Raw genomic sequence first — 21341 nt, 5'->3', positions numbered from 1 at the left:
CATTACTTCATGCAACACTAATGAAGTTGTGTTATTAATTGGGAGCGATGGATGAGGAAGGACAGTTAACTTAATATTCTCCATCTCTGTGATAGTCACGTGCTCAAGGGAGTTGAAGCTAATGAAATGTATTTGGCATTACAAATATTTCCGGAAATTAAATGGCAAGTAATTAGACTTATTTTTGGAAAGTTGCTATTTTCTACTCTTCCTAAACCAGCAAAACAAAGTATTTCGCAATACTCCTTTAAAGAAAAAAATCTCCTAGCAGTTGCAATGGTACTTCACATCCTCATCAAGTTAATTTTGGTAACCTTTAGATTAACAGAAAAATACAATTTAAATTCGACTGAATAATGCACAGAAAAAGTTTTTACTTAATGTTGCTAACATGGCCTACGTTTTCCAACTAATTTAAATTGCAAAACACGCACTCTCGTTCCAACAGTAACATCTTTTATGTACAACCATTACTTCACCAACACCATAGGGGTAGTGACACCAACCGCGCTTTGCCCCTCCCCCACACATGACATCACAGGAGGTGGCATCATTCAGTTTTTGACAGCAGGATCATTCACGTTTTAAGTTAAGCTACCTGTACATCTTTATTAAAAACCAAGCCCACTTACTCATTATGTTAAAGGCATTCTTAGTTTGAAATAGCTGGTTCAGTCTACTAAATCGCGAGAGTTGCAAGGCTGCACACTGAGTTACAAGCAGCTAGGCACAGGAAATAATTTGCAGACACTTCTTATCCCTAATTGATGTAGCTACCATTATGAAAGCCCTGACATCATATGAACTATGATAGACCAAATCCATAGTGATTAACCCTTAAATTTCCACTATGTAGACTAAATTTGTTTCCTCGTTTTTGGAGATGAAGATCAGAGACCTGAGGAGAAGTTCGTGAGAAGAGAAGGCATGAGGCAAGAGAGTCTCATTGAGCTCAGTCCTACGCTAGGGTGGTTGGCCACTTCATGCTCTTCAAAGAGGTCCGCGGCTATCCTGACAGAGCGGTACCAGCAAGTGGAGCATCCATAGCGCTGAAATCCTAGAGAAATCTGACTTATGTTACTACAAGTCCTGAAAAAGGCGCAGGGCCTTGTGCCTCGTTCCCAGTCCTTGAGGAGGCCAAACATTGCTAAATTACATTTTTGTTTTGAGGCAAGAAAAGAATGGAAGAATAACACTTTGTTCATTTTTACAGTTAACCAGTGCGCACGCGCCAGACTCTTTTATTTATTTATTTTATTTTTTTAAACGGAATCTATCAAGGTACTGAAATCACTGACCGATCAAGAAAGTGAAAAATGGTAGCCCTGATTTCTAAACCATATTACTTGTTATAGACAAACGATAGTAACCTACTGGCAAATATATGTTGTTACTTTGCATAAGCGAGTTAAAGTTTATAAATGAGAATCTCATGCATTGAGGGCACCTGAGTAACTTGACTATATGCCGTTTTGGATCCTCCTCATTTCCCTCTGCATCTTCGTACGAAGCTTAATGCATAGTTTTGGGCCGCTTGAGAGTTTTTGAAAGCAGTTAGTTCAGACTAGTCAGAGTCTCTGAATTGTCCTGTTCTACAGGGTGGATCGATATTTCAAAACATCTTAGTCTTTGTACAAACACCTTTCCACTGCGTTTTGAAAAACAACATATACATTTTCCAGGTCACAAATAGAGGTACAGTTAGTCCTCTCATTAAAGGCTGGTGTCTCTGTATCTTCAGTGCATCTGAAATGCTCAGGAATCCTGTAATGATTCAGTGATCTATCCCACGGATCTCTTCATCTAGCTATCTTTATAGTATTGGTTCATGTTCCACTGGCCACTGTGCAGAGAGGGTTATATTGCCTTGGAGTTGTGGATTGTGGCTTCTTGGTGGCTGAAAATGTGTGCCATTACTTATTTCTCAGTCCCCTCCTACTTAGATTAGATGATTTTTAGATCGAGCCTGAGCCAGCGCGCATGCACTGCTCTGCGAGGCTTCTTGTAAGCACTCTAAACTACTCCGTGTGGGTCTGACTCTTCCCCCACACATAGGATTGGCTTTTGCGTGTGTCTTTCAATAATGAAAGCACACAAATGACTAAAGGCGGGTGCATGTCCCACCTCTTTCTTAAATGTTGACTCCCACGGTGTTTTGCTCTCGGGAGCAAGCAGCGGCGCGCAGGGCGGCAGCTGGATTCCTCGTTTTTTTAAATCTCTAGACTGTTCGGTGGCAGCTGCATTCCTCATTTTGTTTATCTTTCGGGTACAGCCAGATGGGCAGTGGGGGTTGGGACCTTTCTGCGCACCTGCTCTTTATCTGCCTGCACCAGTCTGCCTGCACACCCACTGCTGCTCCACTGCTCTAACTACTCGGCTTTGTAACAGACTGTTCAGCGATTAAATACCCATGAGTGTTGTTTGAGTGATTGATTACCATGTGACAGAGAGTATATGCGTGCTCTGAGAGTGTCTTTGTTCTGACTGCTTGGTGACTCAGTGCACAAAACTGCTATTTGCTGCTATATGACCGGCCACTATGCCGCTCACTGCAGCTTCCTCCCTGTTGCTGGCTGCGGATTGACTGCTAGCTCCGTGGGTGACTGCACGCGCCGCTTCACTGGCTTCTCGTACGCGCTTGTGAATGCTGTGTGATTGCCTGCACATGAGTGCACGGACACTGCGTACATACAACAGCTGTGACAGTGTGACACTGCTTGCACACAAATGTGTTGTCACTGTGTATGAGCGGGTTATGATGACCGCACACAACCGAGAAAAATTAGGAAACAACACACAGTGAGCTTTCAAATCTGTATCTTCCTGCAAACGCGTTCTTTGTAACAGCTGCTCACGGCTACTTTGCAACAACCTCCTGACGCTGGTCTATCTGCACCACTCACAAAGACCCTCATTTGACATGACAAACTGTACCTTGTCATAGGCAGTTACGCTCCTCCCTCGCTAGATGTTCTACCACTAATGTATATCCGCAAACGCCAGTTATTTCTCAGGGCATATGTGGAGAGGCAAGACCTACTTCTCAGTCAGTAATCTACACAACAAGCAACCAAACGTTGCCAACCTGAACTCCTATGAAAAAATAAAAGGTATGCACCTTTTATTCCGAAAGCAATATAGGTAGTTCTCACCTATTCCACTCGATCTAGGTACTCTCGGTAAATCACACAACTTGGGTCTAGCATCCGTGTCTTCCTGCACAAGAAAGACCTGTGACTGTCTGCTAAGTGAGTGCACTGGTGGCCACAGTTTGCTGAAAGATTACAAACAAGACTGTCCTACTACGGCACCTCAGGATGTAACTGTTTCACAAATGTGCTTTATGAAGTTTAACAAAACACTTCATATTTTAATTCAGGTTTATGTTGCTCTACCGAATGTGACGGCTGCTCACACAACACTGTTCTGGACTTTGCACAATAAAGAACAGTAAATGTTCTGGCACCCCGGATAAAGTGCTGCAAGGCTAAATACGTATAAGGTCCCAAAGGCGAGACCTATTGGCTATGCCAATGCTTGTTCTTCTTTGCCTCAGCTTGTGTATCAGCACAGCACCCACTTCACGGACGCTGTGCTTCATGTTTCGGTTGGCATTTGTATCACAGGTTTAAGGATTGTTTTACTTTGGAGGCCGTGTGCCTTTTAACGATGTGCCCACTTTCAATTTCACCATCGCACCTTGTTTCATGCTCGTGGAGCCTGCTCGACCTGTGCCGCCTCTCCTTACCCCTTCACCCCTTCGCCCCATGACCCCTCCGAGATCGCTGCTTGTATTTTAAGTGATATGCCCCAAATCACAGGATGATGAGCCGACACCAAGAACTCCAGAGGCGGCAGCTCTGACCGCACTCCCTTCACAGCATGTTTGATGATGTTTCATTGCTGTTTTTTAAATGTTGCCAGATGGAGTCATTTATAAGCTCAAATGCTGGTCCAGTCACATTGTGTACCATCTCTCCCCACCCCCTTACTGCTTTCATTTTCGCCATCGTGTATGGTTCCTGCTCGCCCTGTGCCTTCTCTCTACCCCTTCACCCTGCACCCACAACCCCTCAGAGATCGCTGCTTGTATATTGAGTGATTTGCCTAAAATCACAACACCCCGCTTTAATTTTTACCATTGCGTCTTGTTTCCTGCTCTTGTCAGCCTGCTTGCCCTGTGCAGTCTCTCCCTATCCATTCACCCCGCCCCCAACCCCCCCCCCCCCCGAGATCTCCGCATGTATTTTAAGTGATTTGACCAAAATCACTGGACACTGCTTGCTCATCACTGACTCTGTGCCCTAAATCCTCCCGGGCCACACAGTACGCTGCATTACTGAATCCTTATAAGGTCCCAAAGGCGAGACCTATTGCATTGCAAATGCTTATTCCCTTTGAAGTCTTTGTTCAGAAAGTCTCTCTTGCTCTGCAAACCCTCTTCTGTCCTCCCTGGTCCAGCCACACTACAGGGGGCGGGTGGGAGACAGCTTTCTGTAGGGCTGCCACAGTCTATTCAGGTGCTTGTGACAACTCCTCCCACCACTCTAGCCTAAGATGACTCATCAGCATATGCAGGGCACACCTCAGCTCCCTTTGTGTGAGTGTCTGGAGTGAATGCATGAACAAGCCCCTGGCAATCTAAAACCAGATGTTTATTCCACAGGCAGGCAGAATCACAGGATGGTTATGTAAGAAAATGCCCACTTTCTAAAAGAGCAATTTACAAACACGCAATTTAAAAACCTACTTCACCAAAAGATATATTTTTAAAGTGTGAGTTCAGAGATCCCAAACTCCAACTTTCTATAATCTTCTTATGGGAATTGCACTTGAAAGATGTTTCAAGGCAGACACCATGTTAACTATGAACAATATTTCACAATTAGGACATGTAAAATCAGACCACTACATTTCCTTCCTCTTAAATACACTGCACCCTGCTCATGAGACTTCCCTTGGCCTACCTTAGGTGTGACTTATATGTAATAAAAGGGAGGGGTTAGGCCTGGCATTTGGGTGCACTTGCCCGGTCGACATTCTAGTTAAAAAAAAATGCATGCGCAGTCACTGCAGTGGCATCTCTGAGACACATTTGAAAGGCTATTTGTGTGGGTGGCACAATCAGTTCTGCAGGCCAGTAGCTGCTGCTACCGGACGGGGGGGGGGGGGATGGGGTTGGCTGGGGCGGGGGGCGGTGGTGGTAATGGGGGAAAAAGAAGGACTTACCTGGAATGGCTGGCCACTGCCTCTCCTCCGTCTTCCTTCTTCCTGTTTCGCCAGCAGCAGGAAGCACCCGGAAACACAGGCTCCCCTGAGCCAATCACAACGCTGCGGTGCAGCGTTGTGATCTGAGTGCTGTGGTCCTGCGCTCAGACGGGGACAGGGAGCCTGTGCATGTTCTTCACCAGGCTGTGTAATGCAGCCTGGCGGGGAACATGCAAAGTGCGCATTACTGTTTGACCGGCCCAACAGGGCTGGCCAAATATGTCATGCCCACTTAGGGAGTGCAAAACGCCACTCCTCCCCCCTGCTCTGGCCAGCCCCGCCTCACTATTAACTGCAATAGGAAAAACAAAATGATAATAACTATACATTATTATAAAAAGATTTTTTTTCCTTTTGAGCAGTGGGGCGACACTCCTTATCATTAGCAGAGGAGCTGCCACTGCTGCAGCCCATTAGTAACAATTGATTTACAGGGCCTGGACACACACAGTGCACTTTACTAGGGGCTTGACAGCAAATCAAATATGGTAATCATGGAGAACTAATCATAACACAATTTACAGTAGGAGCACTGGCACTTTAGCACTGAATAGAAGTGAAAAAGAGCGCAGAGACACTAAACCAGCAAAACGACGCCCATCATACCATCAAAAACAGGAGGCCAAAAAGACAGGGGAAACAGGCCAAAAGATGCCAGGTCTAGCAGTCTGCAAAATCACAACTCTTTAAAGATGTGCATGCAGGCTTTTGACCTGCTAAATTGAGTTTGCACATGATGCTTGATTCATGTTCACCAGAACAAATCATGCTGGTTCACGCAGGAGACTGTTTTCAAACAGAGGTGTTTCAACATCTCTTGAACGTTTTCAATGATATATGTATTTTGTCTGTGTTTTGAAAAAGCTAAAGCTGCATGGTCAGTCTTTCAACACATTATGCGGGCATGTTGATTTCCAAGGCAATACAATTGTGTAAGGAAACCTATTGCAAATATCATTTTGGCAGTGCAGTTGAGTAATTTAAGTGGTCTGAGGTAGAGGTATTACACTGTACTTGAACAATTTGGTATGCTTCAGTCGGAGCACGTGGAATATGTTTGGTACCTTGTTATTGGCTGTGGTGTGTGACTCCAGAAGAGTTTAGTTTCTGCTGTTCTAATGTGCCTAGCTCCAAGATAGGGGACCAGTTGCTTTCTTTATTACGGCTGTGTAATTGATATTTCAGCGTCATGTCTTGGTTTCTTCAAGCACTGAACCAATAAAGTCGCTGCTTGAAAAGGATGCTTTATTTGGGTGGAATGAGAGGAGGTTGGATGGTTGTGAGTTAAGAGGAGCATTGACTTCCACATCATCGTAGAACTCTGGGGCCATTCCGACGTCTCAGTCCTAGGGAGCGAAGAGAATATGTTTATAAGGTCATTAACAAAACTTGATCAGAATACCCCTCTCCTGCCTTTAAGATTAGATCCTGTATTAAAACCCATTGTAGAGCTCACCAAAATGAGGCCCATTATGTATTGCTTTCGCATTTGGAGCATTGATGGGTTGAGCCCATTCACAAATACGCTCCACAATATTATCTCTCAGCCAGGGTCAGCAAGGGTTCCCTGGCTGGTTTACATCAATAAATCCCTAGTGGATCTCTGCTTTGGGGAATACTGGTATAATCAGTTTTCCATTCGCCAGAATGCTGTAACTAGAGTGAAGGTTAGATACTGGTAATCATTCATGGAGACGAGGGAATGCTCCCCAGCATTAGGCACTTTATCCCACACGTTTTTGCACCGCAAAACTATTTTTAAGTATGAGGAATCTTTTGACTATTTTAACCCACCATTTGTGAGAGCCCTGTATTTGAAGTTTAGCTATGGTGTTTTACATAGAACTGGTCTTGTGTGTTGTTACGTCCAAACAATACCCCTCATGCTTTATGGCCGAGGAATCTGAGGAACACTTAATATTCTTTTGTGCTGCTTATTCTAGAGCTAAATGTGTCATTCCATTATGTCAGGTTATGGGTATATCGGACAGGATAAACGGGTTAGGATATGTAAAACTGATTCAAGTGTGCTTATTGTCTATTCCATCTCCAAATTTGTTTATGCAGTGTGGCTGACCAGATCCAAAATACTAGGAGGGTTGGACATACTTGATCCATAACAAAGTATTCATTGTTTGAATGTATTCTCTTCTTCTAATTGGCCCCATTGTAAGTGATTTTATCTTTTTTTTTAAGTTTCTTTTTATTGAATACAACAGAAAGAAAAAACAGTACAGATTCACGTTGTAGCAATGTTTGAACTTCTTTTGACTTTCATTTGGCACATTCGAATCATTTACAGCAAAGAGTTTCCATACCCAATTAGTTGCATTTCTTTTTTATAATAAATGGATTGATACAGTTCCCTACTTGTAAGAATCAACTTGAGTCCACTGATGACCCACTCGGAGTGGAGTACAAATGTTCCCCCTGTAATTGTTCCATTTGCCCCACATTTGTTCTCATTTCTTGGGGCACCCCCGATGTATATATGCCGCCCTTTCAGCCACCATAGCCCCATCCATGTCTCCACGCCGTTCTCGGTACGTCGGTGCGGATTGAGCCCCCCAATGCTTAGCTATATTCAGTTTTGCAAACAGCATACCTAATGTCGCCCAGTCTTGAATCGTGTGGTTGAGGTCTGTTGGTTCCTATATATTGAGGATACATCTTTTGGGCTCCGGGGTGACCGTCACTCCTCCAAATTGTGTAATTACGTTCATAATTGTCTCCCAATAGGATACTATTGAGGGCATTCTCACAGCGTGTGATAGAAGGTACCTTCCCTCCCGCATTGTCTCAGACAGAGTCGGCTGTCAGTCTTCCCTATCTTATGTAGGGTTACTCTGGTGTAATACATACGATGGAGTATTTTTAATTGTACTAATCTCAATTTGGAGGACATTGCCACTTCCCGAGGGGACGCTAGTGCCTCCTGCCAATTAGTCTCATCTAAATCTCCCACCTCACCCTGCCATTTTTCGCCGAGTCATTTTGTGGGATCTGGTTGATTGTTAATAATTTTACGGTAGGTTAGGGAGATGGCTTTCTTGTCCATCCGTTCTCTTAGGAGCCTATCCTCTAGTGGAGAGGTTTTGGGGAGTACAGTTTCCGTTGGGATAGCTTTCATGAGTGCATGCCTAATCTGGGTGTAGCAAACGAATTCTGTAGGTGCAATCTCATATTGCTCTTAGAGTTGTGCAAAAGTAACTATTTCCCCCTTTCGCCAAAGGTCCCCCACTGTTGAAATTCTGATTGAATCCCAGTGTTTAAAGCCCTTACTTGTACCGAGTCTAACCAATCGTTAAGTTTACCGGAGCGGAGTCATCTGCGTTATGTGACCGTCCCACCCCAGCTGTTTGAGTACCGTGTGCCAAATTTGCACTGTGGGGCCCGTTAGTGAGGTCTTACGATTTTTATTATATAGATGCCTCATGACTCCTCCCTCTCCCAAACTATTCCTGTCGGTGCAAAATGCCGGTTCCGTTTGTGGGGCGTGGAGCCATTGATTTACCACCATCAGTTGGGAGGCCCAATAGTATGTTTGTATATTCGGAAGGGCGATTCCCCCATCATACCATGCCTTTACCAATTTCTTCATGGCGATTCAGGCCGGCTTGCCATCCCAGAGCAGTGTATTCACCTATGGTTCAATTGCCCTAAAATATGTCACAGGGATGAGGAATGGGGTGTTTTGAATTGCATGTAGTAATCTAGGGAGTGCCATCATCTTGAAAAGTGCAGCCCTCCCGAGCAATGTTAGCGGCAGGGAGCGCCAGTGCTTTGTGTCTTGGCGAAGTCTTTGCAGGGGAGACGCTTCGCAGCACCTGCGAGGACCAAGGATTACCGAGGCAGAGAACCACACGCCCCAGGAGCCCTCAGGGCAGCGCACCGAGCAGAGGTCACGCCCCCTGACACCGGGACTGCTCTAAAGCAACTCGCGCCTCCCGCTTCGCGGGAGACGCTTCGCAGCACCTGCGAGGACCAAGGATTACCGAGGCAGAGAACCACACGCCCCAGGAGCCCTCAGGGCAGCGCACCGAGCAGAGGTCACGCCCCCTGACACCGGGACTGCTCTAAAGCAACTCGCGCCTCCCGCTTCGCGGGAGACGCTTCGCAGCACCTGCGAGGACCAAGGATTACCGAGGCAGAGAACCACACGCCCCAGGAGCCCTCAGGGCAGCGCACCGAGCAGAGGTCACGCCCCCTGACACCGGGACTGCTCTAAAGCAACTCGCGCCTCCCGCCTCGCGGGACGCGCGCGGGAGTGCGCCGGGCTAAGCCCGGGCAAAGGGCGGGCCGTCTGTGGCCGTCCGGGGCAGGAGGAGGCAGGGCGGGGCCATCCCCCTGACACCGGACATTAGAGCTCCTGCCGCTTTACAGGTACTGCTGTTGTACGATATACTTTTTGCCGTGCCCCTTGTCCACTGTTGTGGTGTTGTGCAGTAGAGACGGACTTGTGGCTATTGTCCGGATCCTGTCGCGGGGTCTGCCAATCCCATGATGTCAGGTCCCAAGAAAAATAAGGTAGTCTCGGGGGCGGGCTCAATGAACAATTTTCTAGTGAAGAGGGTAACCAAGATTAACGAGGATAGAAGAGCCTCTTTGGGTAAAATAGACGATACGGATCATGCCCCCTCTCTAGCAATAACCGCTACATTGGAGGACTTCTCAGATGACGATAGAATTACAAACTGTTTTCCACAAGATCATAACGTTACTGAACTTACCTGTAATACAGTAGCGTCTGTTGCCCAGGTGCAGGATAACGATGCAATGGTCTCTATATTTAATGACACGTTACGCCCTGACTCCGAGGAAGACTTAGAAACAGTGGAAGAAACTAGGGGCAAGAGACCAGTTAGATCATGCAGAAGGCCTCAAAGTAAGAGGGGGGGTAAGACCACCCAGAGGAGAAGGGTGGAAACTCATCGGCCAGATATACACAGTTCTCCCAAAACTAACTTAAATGTAGAGCCTAGGAAGGATCCCAAGACTGCTTTGAGCCTAGATCAGTTTGATCTGTTAATCGAGCGCATTGAGGCTGCGGTAGATCTAAAAGTGAAAGCTCGTATTGACTGCCTTACAGCCAAACTGGACACTGCTAATGCGGAAATTAAAAGACTTGGAGATTTACTGGATAGACAACTGGTTAAATCTTTTCAGGCGTATCCCTTACCCTCCCATGACAGTTTAGCTAACCTCGAGGTGAGGGGATGTAGTGTCACAAAAACTCCCAACTCTTCATCTGTGACTCGTCCTGTTGTTAGTTCAGGCCATAATCTTACTGTCCCCGTAGTAATTCATCCCCCATCAACAGTTGTGGATTCCGATCAGGCTAGAGGTTTGCAGAGATCTGGCAATAACATTAATGCTGCACAAAGTAGACGCGCTAACACCATTAATTTGCCCCCGGAATGCGCTCCATATGTCATCGTACTTGCAGATGTCCCACTACTCGACACAGGTAACTTAGAACCGCAAGTGGAAGCGCATGAGTCCCTTAAAAACAAAGTGGTGGCATGGTTAGGCGCTAAATGCGATTTTCCGCCCAAACTTGCTGGAGATATAATCACGACAAGGAGAGTGAACTGGATTGGCCCATCAAGGAAATCTTGTAGAGGGGACTGCGTGGTTGTGAATTTCAAATACCCACAACACGTGGTCACTGTCCTCCTGCGGGCAGCATCTTTGCTGGAGGAGAGCAACAGCATCCGTGTTCGCCCATTGGGGTATTTTTACAATAAGGCCAATTTTCCCTCCGCGTCGAGACCAAGACTTTATCCATTTACTCCGGTGGGGTCAAATTGGGCGCAGCAACCTTCTTTGCAGTGCCGTGAATTTGCCAGCTCAAGGGGTCCCCCCATTTCAACACATAACAGGTTTGATGTGCTCTCAGGCCTCGACCTCTGCGATTGACGGGAAGAGGGAGAGGGTACAGAGGTCGCTGCGGTTGCGGCCCGTACATCTACGGTTCACGTACCCTCTTCTGTGGTGGTCGAGAACAATTTACCTGAGATTGTTGTTAGTGACTTTGGGGGATCAGTTAGGCTGCTATCTTGGAACATTGCTGGTTTGCGGGCTAAGAAGGGAGACCCCAGCTGGGTAAGCTTTGTCAAGAGTTATGATGTCATTGCCTTGCAAGAGACTTGGGATTTGGAATGCGACTACTGGATAGATGGCTTTACATCTTTTTTTGTCCCTGCCTTGCCTTCCCCAGCTGGTCGGAACAAAGGTGGCCTTATGATGTTGGTCTCAGTGAACATAAGAGGCAAACTGATTATGTTAGATTGTGCCTCCAAAAATTTTATTTTTCTGGAGTTAACCGTTGAGGATGGTGATAAATTGTTGTTGGTTAACTGCTACAATGCTCCCAATAGTAATCCAGAATCCTCACATTTTAACTGGTTATTAGATTTTTTAACTCTCTATGGAGACAAGCAATCCACTTTGTTTCGGATTATTTTAATGGGTGATTTTAATGTCCATATGTGTTCAAAATGTGTTATGGTTGATATGGAGGGCCCAGGCAGTGTGTCACCTCCCCACTTAGAACACACACTGAATGGTCGAGCATTTGAAAATGTATTGCTGCTAAACGAGTTATTTGAATCTGAATTTTCGGATACTACCACACGGGTTGCCACTTATACGGGCAGGGCTAGCGACTCGATTATTGATTTTATTTTTATTTCGAGATTTTTCCTTAATTATGTGATTACTTATAATGCTATTGATATGCCCATGAGTGATCACAACCCTGTCGGACTGGTGCTAACAAATAGTGCCTTACTGTCAAAATTGATTGTCCTCCAGCAGACTATTTTGCCTTTTAAAGTAAAGGATCAGGGGAGAAGACTCAAATGGGAGGCGGTTGTACCAGAAAATTTCTTTGCGACTCTATCTAATTCGGTTGCAGATGAGTTACGGGTGTGTGCTACCCCTCTAGCCGGGCACAATGATGTTATATCTTCATTCGAAGGTATTTGTAGGTTTGTGTCTAGCAGTCTTCTAGCCAAAGGGCAGGGGGACAAACAATATCAGGCAAAAGGCTGGTTCGATAAAAACTGTAGTAAAGCCCATAACCGCCTCAAAAAAGCCCTTAGTGCGCGCCCAAGGAATAAGGAGCTTGTGGCTCGACTGAGGAAGGATTACAATACGGTCATTTCTCTACGTAAAAAAGAATTAAAAAGTAAAGCTTGGGAGGACCTAAGGGATAAAGCTACCCTAAAAAATAGTGCTGAATTTTGGACAATTATAAATTCCCCATTTCTCACAGGCGCACAAAACTCAGTACAGGAATTAAATATCTCAGAAGTTGAGTGGCTGTCTCACTTTGAAAAAATATATGACAGTCACAGAGAGCTGGACCCTTTTATAATCCCCGTAACTGATAGTCCAATGGAACCTGTGAGTTTTGAAACTTGTGAGGTACTTAGAGCCATAAAGGAGACAGCTGGGCGTAAGGCACCCGGTCCAGATGGAGTACCAGCAGATATGTATAGGGCAAATCCACTGTTTTGGGCTAATATCTTAACTAGAGTTTTTAACGCTGCCGCAATAGTGGGTTTCCCTGAGTCCTGGTCCCTCGCAACAATCGTCCCTATTTTTAAAAAAGGGCAGAGAGGAGATCCAAAATGTTATCGACCCATATCGCTTTTGGACTCCTCGGTCAAAATTTTAGGCAAGGTTGTCCTGGCGAGGATCTCCGCGTGGGCCAGGGGAAATAACATCTTATCCGAGGCTCAATATGGCTTTAGGTCAGGGAGGAGTACTGTGGACCAATGCCTCAACCTCCACCTTATATTGTCCAAATATACTAAAGCAAAGGGGGGCAGCTTATATATGGGTTTTATGGATCTGTCCACAGCTTTTGATCTTGTTAACAGATCAAAACTGTGGGCAATGTTGTTGGAGATGGGCCTAGACAGCTCCCTGGTGCACTTTCTAGCGGAGCTTCATAAAGATCTGAGGGCCCGCATAAGAATGACCACCGATGGAAAGTGCACCGAGTGCTTTAGATCCACCAGAGGGGTCCGCCAGGGGTGTATCCTGGCTCCAATGTTGTTTACGCTCTATGTAAACTCTTTGGAGGGTTACCTAACGTCTGCCACAAAAGATTTCCCGTGCATGGGGGGTGCACCAATCCCGGTGCTCCTCTATGCCGATGACGCGGTACTCATAGCTAGGACCCCAGTTGCCCTACAAAAGTTATTAGATGCCTTTTGCAATTTTATGAGTAGTCTCGATTTGGTGATTAATAAAAGTAAATCGCATACCATGTCTGTCGGTCGTGGCATGCGTAAAAAAAAATCTTTTTTCTGTGATGGAGAGGTGATCACTAGTGTTAAGGTCTTCACCTATCTGGGTGTGATCTTTGATCAGAGGGGATCTTGGACACCGCAGGTAATATCCAAAATTAATGCGGTAAGAAGTTCGTACGGTGCCATTTTGGGTTTTGCGAAAAGATTGGGGGGGAAACCTATGGAGGCCATTATGGCCATCTATAAAGCCAAGACAATTGCTATTGCTAGATATGGTGCAGCGATCTGGGGTTACGTTAACGTCATAGATATCCAGACAGAGGAAAATAAATTCTTTCGCTCATTGCTGGGGTTACCCCAGTCAACTGCTACCTTCTCAGTACATTTAGAGCTGGGAATGGGTTACATCTTAGACATTTTAAATCTAGCTCCACTTTTGATGTGGATAAAGCTTTGGCTAAACCCAAACCTTAGCCTAAATCACCGGATCATCAAAGATTGCCTCCAACTTGACCACAGTAGGGATATTCAGTGGCTGACATATATCGAAACTATGGCAGCTCTTTTGGGTCGCCCTGAAATTTTTAGTTGCCCTGAAGCCTTGTGTAGAGCTGACTTGGAGTGGGTGAAAATTAATTTTCTGAGAATTCGCACGGCTGAGCGTGAAGCATGCGATTTGTGCAAAACCTCTGTGAGGGCTCACGTTCTGATATCCCCGTCTTGTGAGCTGGCCCCTTATTTAACCATGGTAAATAATCCATTCCATAGATGGCTTTTGTCCAAATTTCGGTTCAACCAAATTTATACAGTGCTGTGGGATGTGAAAAACTGGTGCAAGCTGGAGGAATCGGCCCCTTGCAAATGTGATGGTTTCTCTATTCAGGATAATGCCCACTTTTTGTTTTTTTGTTCCTTCTATCATGAACCGCGTACAAAATACTTAAAACCTATTCTGAAGGACTTGGGTTTTATCCAGTACAAGCCTGCACTGCTTTTTTTACAAATGTTGCTCTCTCCTCTTATTATGTATTGCACTGCTAGTTTTTTAGCCGCATCTGTGCGATGCAAGAGAACAAGGCTTAGTTTGGAAGAACAATAGGAATTTGGACTTAGCAATATTGCCCAGTAAGTGCTTTTTAATCTATCTTATGTACTTATGTACTTATGTACTTATGTACTTATGTACTTGTAAGAATTTTTTTTCCATAAATTCTTCCGACAATAGGGTGATGTAAATTCCTAAATATTTAAAGCAGCCGTCCGTGACTTGTATACTACACCCCATTGGTGTTGCGATGGGGGACCGCAAAGGATGTAGAGGAGAGATTTAGCCCAATTAATAGTATACCCGGAGAATTTGCCATACGCTTCATAGATGTCCAGGAGCCTGTCAATGGATCGTCTAGGGGAGGCTACGTACAAAAAGTATATCATCAGCGTACAGGGATATACGGTCTTCCCACCCCTCTGCAAATCTGAGGCCTTGAATGACAGGGTCGCTCCTTATCCAGGCTGCCAACGGCTCCAGCACCAGGGCAAATAAAAGTGGGGATAGGGGGCAGCCCTGATGTGTTCCACGCCCAAGGGGAAAGTTAGCTGAGGGTTTAGTATAGAGCAGCTGAACCCATGTGCAGAATATAGGGCTGAAGCCCAGGTGCTTCAGGACGGCAAACAAGAAGTGCCACTCAACCACAGCAAAAGCCATACACGTGTCTAACAATAGGATAGCTGCCGCTTCTTGGATCGCAGGGGTACGAGCCAGTACGTTTTGTAGTCGTTGCAGATTAAGTGCTGTGTTTCTACCCACATGAATCCTGATTGATCTGGATGTATTAATTTAATGAGATGGGGTGTGAGTCTGGCCGCTAGAGTTTTTTCTTGTAGTTTGGCCTCCGCGTTGAGTAGTGATATGGGCCGATATGATGTACTTTTCTGGGCGGGCTTTCCAGGTTTGTGAATAGCTATTATCGTCGCCATTCGCTGGTCTTTGGGGAGTTCTCCAGTTTTTAGGCTGTCAACATACATATTTAATAAATGTGGTGTAATGGCCGTAGCTGTTTTTTGGGAAAGTTCAATGGGTATACTATTAGGTCCAAGGGCTTTCCCTGACTGTATAGCATCTATGGCCAGTGCTAACTCATCTGCGGTGAAGTCTGTCTCAAGGTCTTGGGCTTCCTCTGGCGTTAGTGTAGGCATAAGGATATCTCTAAGGAATGCCTATGCTTCCTCTACTGTGGCAGTGGCCTCTGGGATATATACTCTCTCGTAATGCGCCGCGAGCGCGTTTACTATCCTCTGTGGGTCTGTTATGGATGCAGACAAGACCAGCGCATCAGAGTAACTAATGAAACTGGGAACTATCTACTCCTCTTAAATTGTGTATCACATATCCAAAGCTTGGTATATCAGTACAAAATGGAGATCCTGCTACTTAGTAGTGGTGACTCAACCTCACTTGCATTTGTCTGCCTGCCCTCATTGAAGGCTTGGTCACCTCCTTCCCTAAAAGTTCATAGATTGAGAGTCCTGTTAAATTCAAAACTGTTACTGATTTCTCAAATGAGCACCACCACCGAAAAATGCTTCCTATCACCTATGTACCAGACCTCTTCTCTTAACATCTGCACTCTATAATTCTGATTCAAATGATCCCCTTTGTCTAGGATGGTCACTTTCAAAATCAATTACTGTAACATATGAAATGTGGGCCACCAGACATTTTGATTCCTAAGCTTCTAAGGTTGCAAAATCCATCTTCACGCCTCATCCCTAGCCTAAGGTGTACATACCATGCTACCTTTTCTGATGCCTCTTGATTAGTTCCCAACCGACCAATGGGTTGAATTCAAAGCTCTTGGTCTTGTCCATCAGGCTTTGTCACAGACCAGTGTCCTCCTACCTTTCCATCCTTTTGATATCAGCTGGCTGGGTCCTAAGCAGGTTAAAGTGTTGGCCCATCTGATGAGATACAAACGTTTTGCAGGGTGCAGCACTCCAATTACCAAGATGTATCTCCCTTTGAAACTTCCCTGCTACACCTCGAATCAGTCAGAAGATGTATCTATTCTGACAGGACTTTGGATTACATCAAAGCTGTTTTTTCCTCTATTACAAGCTCGTCTATATTACAAGACGTATCTGAGTATTCAGTATTCCTCCCCTACTCCCAGTAATCTACTTCCTTGTTTAATGCTTTGAAGTGGCCTCCTTTGAGTATCAATACTGTGTAAATAAAATAAAAAGAATGTACTGCAAGCATAGATGTAACTTATGTGAAGAAATGACTAAACTTGAAGAGGCCAAATACAGTGTATCATGATTCAAAAAGTGGAATAAGCCAGGTGTTCTTGGTCGGACAGCTTTTGATGAAGACTACTTTGGAGAAGAGCTTCCAGATGAAAGATACTGCGACATCGACTGATAATTAAAAGCACAGCAGCGCCTGGATGCCAAATACTGTAGGAAGAATAAAACATGTAGCACATTGGACATTGAATCTAACTCAAGGTGCGGACAAGGCGCTGACTCAATTTAAAAACATCTCATAACTCTTTCATGAGCAACCCTGGGTGGTTGTATGTCACGGTATCAATGTCCCGGTATCAATGTTCAATATCTTGACCTGAGCATATATCAACTCTGCAATATCAGCTGCTAAGAAATTGCCAAGCGTGCATTGGGAAGCTTAGATTGTTATTCTTTATTCCACATCTACTTACATTGATGATATGTTGGTAGTCTATCCAGTACTAGGACACATAGACAGCACTGTCAATGTACCTCTGTCCTAACTTGTAAAGTTGTCTATTTCACATTTGGGACAACCCCCTCCCACCCCCACATACACACACATATTCACACCACAAACGCACACCCCCACACACACTTTACTCCTTACCTGATTTCCACTAAGCTCGTTCAGCAGAAGCTCATGAAGATGTTTCTGTGGTTATAGCCATACACTCATGAGCGCACGTTCGACCCTCCTCTGTCTCCCTTTTTAGGTCGAGCCTGGGCAGTGCGCTGTTCTGTGAGGCATGTTGTATTCAGGTATGGACACCGAGCTCTGCCCACTCTCTGCCCATATTTTTCATTGGCTTGTGTCATTTACCACTGTAAAATGTGGCTTTTCATTGGTCAATAGGCTAAGTAGTCCGTCCTTAGTACCGCCTTGTCTCATTTTGTAACCTTCCATGAGGACAATCCCTGTTACCCATGTTGTTATCCAGTAGGCTTTAATTGCACTATTTTCTCAGCGCTTTAAAAAATCAAATCTTCATAACACGGGCGCCGAATGCATTTGCAATGCAACAGGTCTTGCATTTGCAAGAGTTTAAGCTATTGGCAATATAAATGACAACGCCTTTTCTTTATCTGTTTTAAAAACAACACATCGATGAAAGGCATTGTCATTTACAATGCCAATTGCTCAAACTCTCGTAAATGCGAGAACTATTACATTGCAATTGCTTGTGTTTTTTGGAGTGATGTGGCATGTATGCTTTGTACTGTGTGTAAGGAAAGGGGATGATGCAGTGATGTGTTGTGTCTATGTATTCAAGGGCTGTTTTGGTATGCTATAGAATGTTGAGTGTGGCTGCTGTGAGAATGAGATAATTCATAGAATGATGTCTGTGTTGTGAGTAAAGCCTGGAAGTTGATAACATTTGGAGGGAATTAACAGGTATTATTAGGCTCTGGTTGTAACTTAAGGGCCTAACAGGAAATAAAGAACTTATCTCCTGCATGAGTGGCTACCGCTCTTGTGACAGCAGAATACTTGATCAATTACAACCTTATGCAAGTATACTGCTGTCAGCCTTCCCTGTCTGTTCTATCCAAACTGTTCGCAATGAAGGATAGTGTTGTGTTGCGCCATAGACCCTTACTGACTTGATCATTCACTGTGTTCTGTTTTTGGTTTGCATAGAGAAGGCCACAGACGGTGCCCTGCAGGCTGAGGATTGGGCTCTCAACATAGACATCTGTGACATCATCAATGAGACGGAAGAGGGGTAAGCATAATGGGGAAACCGGTTTTAGACTTCAGAAGGGCTAGCAGCTTGGGGTTCTGGGGAAGCAGGAGATCAGAGGAAAGTGTGAGACGGAGGGAGTCCAGAAACTGAAGGTAGTACATGAAGGACTCTTCACTTTCTCTTAGGTACTTCAAGGGCCTGGTTTACTTTGATGTAGCTAGCCCCAAATTGCTATCTGGATTTCTGCAGGCAGATAGAGATTCCCCCAGGTAGATCTCACCCACTCCCCACTTATTAATCTTACCTCTTCACGTTTTTCTTTATATCAAATCAGGGGTATTTATTGAGCGCACATATCACCCAAAGGTCTCATGGCGCTGATGGACAACTCTGACTTTCCGGCTACAGAAAAAGTATATGTAGATAACTTTAAGGCACTGTAGATAGCCATTCATTTAGTCAGAGTTTTTATAAAGAAATAAATACTACTAAACAGTCACCTCAGTGTGCTAAAGAAAAATACCGAAAATGTAATCAAAGAGAAAATGTTGAAACTGTAGGATTGAGAGAATCTGAGTTCAAAGAACAAAATTAAGGGCTTCCAGTCAAAATCCTAGTAAGGTCAGATGAGGGACTGCTTTAAGTAATATATAGATAATTTAGGGAAATAAGGAGTCTCATTTCTGGTATCTGGAGAATAAAGTGGGTGCATAGTGGACTCTCCGGCCCCTCTGACAAGTCGATGTACAGCAATCTCACGGTAACATGGTTTTCTCTTGTTCTAAACCCTCTTTGTCCTCAGTCACCGCTACCTTAATATGTAGTCAATTTCAGGATACTGCATGTGGGCATGATAGTGTCAGAGTGCAGTGACCATTATTTAGAGGACAGCAGAGATTTTATTATCATATTCGCTGCCATGGTAATGTGTTAGTACTTCGAATATATACTGTCTTGTAAACTTAGAATAGTTCCTTGCTTTCCATGACGAAGTTCTACCCAAGTCCAACTTCGCTTTCTATCTGCTGGTTCATGGTTAGCAACGTTAGATGGGTGATTGAGCACATACATACAATCAAAAGTGACTTTCAGTTTATCAAAGTTTGTTGTATAGTTGCACACTGGGGCCATGATAAACATTGGCAGTTGTGAAGGGTCATTGCAAATTTTGAACATTTAGGCAAATTGCAAGGACAGAACTGTGTTGTGTGACTGCAGATACACAGCAAGCTCCAATATTTCAAAGATGTGTGACCCTGGGAGGGTTTGGCTTTAGTATCTCATTAGCCTTGCATTTCTGCACTGCATTCTGGTCATATTAGCCTTCTATTTTATAGTTCTTCACTTTATCATTGTTGATATAAGTATGTGCCTCTAGCAAGATGGGGCTTTTAGCTGGCCTTGGTAGGTCTGGTTAGTCAAGACTTTTTATTTTTATTTTACCCAAATTATATGTGTAGTCTACTTATAGGCGCTTTCAGACATTCCTCTTCAATATCAGGGCCGCGGCGTGGACGTGCACTGCAGGCGTGCCAAAGGCATGTCCGGCTGCAACCGTCCACGTCCCGACCGTGTGCAACCATGCTTTTTCTTAGCAGAAGAGTGAAGACATTGACCTCATTGTTTGACTCCAGAGATTGTATACATTTAAAACCAGACAGCAGTGTTAGTACTCTGCAGTACTATTAAATTGCATGGGACTGGTATCCTGCTGTGCATGCCGGGTAGTTCTCCCGTTTGTATGTATGCTTATTGATAGGCGGGGAGAAGCTGACTGTAGCCTTACGGTCCCAGGAATGGCTAACTATAATAACTCTGCCTTAATTAACGTTTGGTTCCTCCAGAAGCATGCGTTACATATTTGCAACCTTTTGGAGGATAATCAGTTGGATGTCCTGTTATGACCGTAACCTGGATGGGGGAAGATTTGGTCCCAAATATTCAGTTGGTTTTTTCCAGACATTTTTGCTTGCAAACATCAAGAGAAGTCAGGCAAAAGATGACAGGGGCTAGTAATCTCCTATAAGTGGAATCTTAAATGGTCAACCTTCTCACTGGTGAATCTTAAAAGAGTAGAAGGGCTTGGCTTCTGTATCTCCTCTTCACAGCAGTCGTCTTTTACCAGATCCTTAATATATTGACCTTCAGGATATGCTGGTGAGTATATTAAATCTCTAGACGAGGTGCTGGCACATAAGATACGGCAGTACACCAATGTTATGCTATCAGGAGATTTTAACTTGCATGTGGATGATTCTGATGTACCCTTAACTGGATTACTGGTTGTGATTCTAGCCTCTTTTAACTTGTGCCTGGGCTCAACACTACTGGCTTAATCAGCAGGGCAAACAATAGATCAGAATTTTTCCAATACTTAATTAGTAGTCGGGGTTCTTTTTGTGGTAAGTAAGATGGTCAGATCACTTTTTGATCCCAATCTCCTGGCTCTTAGGGTTGGACTATGCTCAGGAACATAAAGTAACCCCTGCCACTCTTAAGGCTTGGAATACTTCAGAGCTAACTGATATTTTTTGTGTCATCTTGCCTAGTTTTATTGGAGATGCAGAAAAAGATGCATTAGTAATTAATTAAATGGTTGTAGACTGCAGCTGATCAGCTTGCCTCATTGAATATTTGCACAAAACAAAGACGAGTTCTGTATGCTTTTCTTCCACAGTCCCCGAGGAGAAAAAACATTTTTATCAAACTGCAAAGGATCTGGAGGCGAAATTACTCATCATTGGATAAAATTAATTATAAGGAGGCACTAAAGAAAAAATTATGTGGCCATAAGGGTAGCACAGAGCAGTTATTACACCTAGAAAGTGTCAGA

The 21341-nt window shown here is 44.5% G+C and overlaps 1 protein-coding gene across 4 annotated transcripts in view; it reads left to right on the top strand.

Moving 5' to 3' along the window:
- The window catches only part of TOM1 (target of myb1 membrane trafficking protein), a 335348-nt gene that overhangs the window by 31081 nt on the left and 282926 nt on the right, over positions 1 to 21341 (top strand). For all 4 annotated transcript variants that reach the window (XM_085601392.1, XM_085601391.1, XM_085601394.1 and 1 more), the window contains exon 2: positions 18463 to 18547. In XM_085601392.1, coding sequence (XP_085457518.1) covers positions 18463 to 18547 — 85 coding nt within the window. The remainder of the gene's footprint in view (positions 1 to 18462; positions 18548 to 21341) is intronic.

Source organism: Triturus cristatus, chromosome 4_2, assembly GCF_964204655.1.
Source record: "Triturus cristatus chromosome 4_2, aTriCri1.1, whole genome shotgun sequence".
NCBI classification, from domain to species: domain Eukaryota; kingdom Metazoa; phylum Chordata; class Amphibia; order Caudata; family Salamandridae; genus Triturus; species Triturus cristatus.
This window is presented reverse-complemented; position numbering and strand designations above follow the sequence as displayed.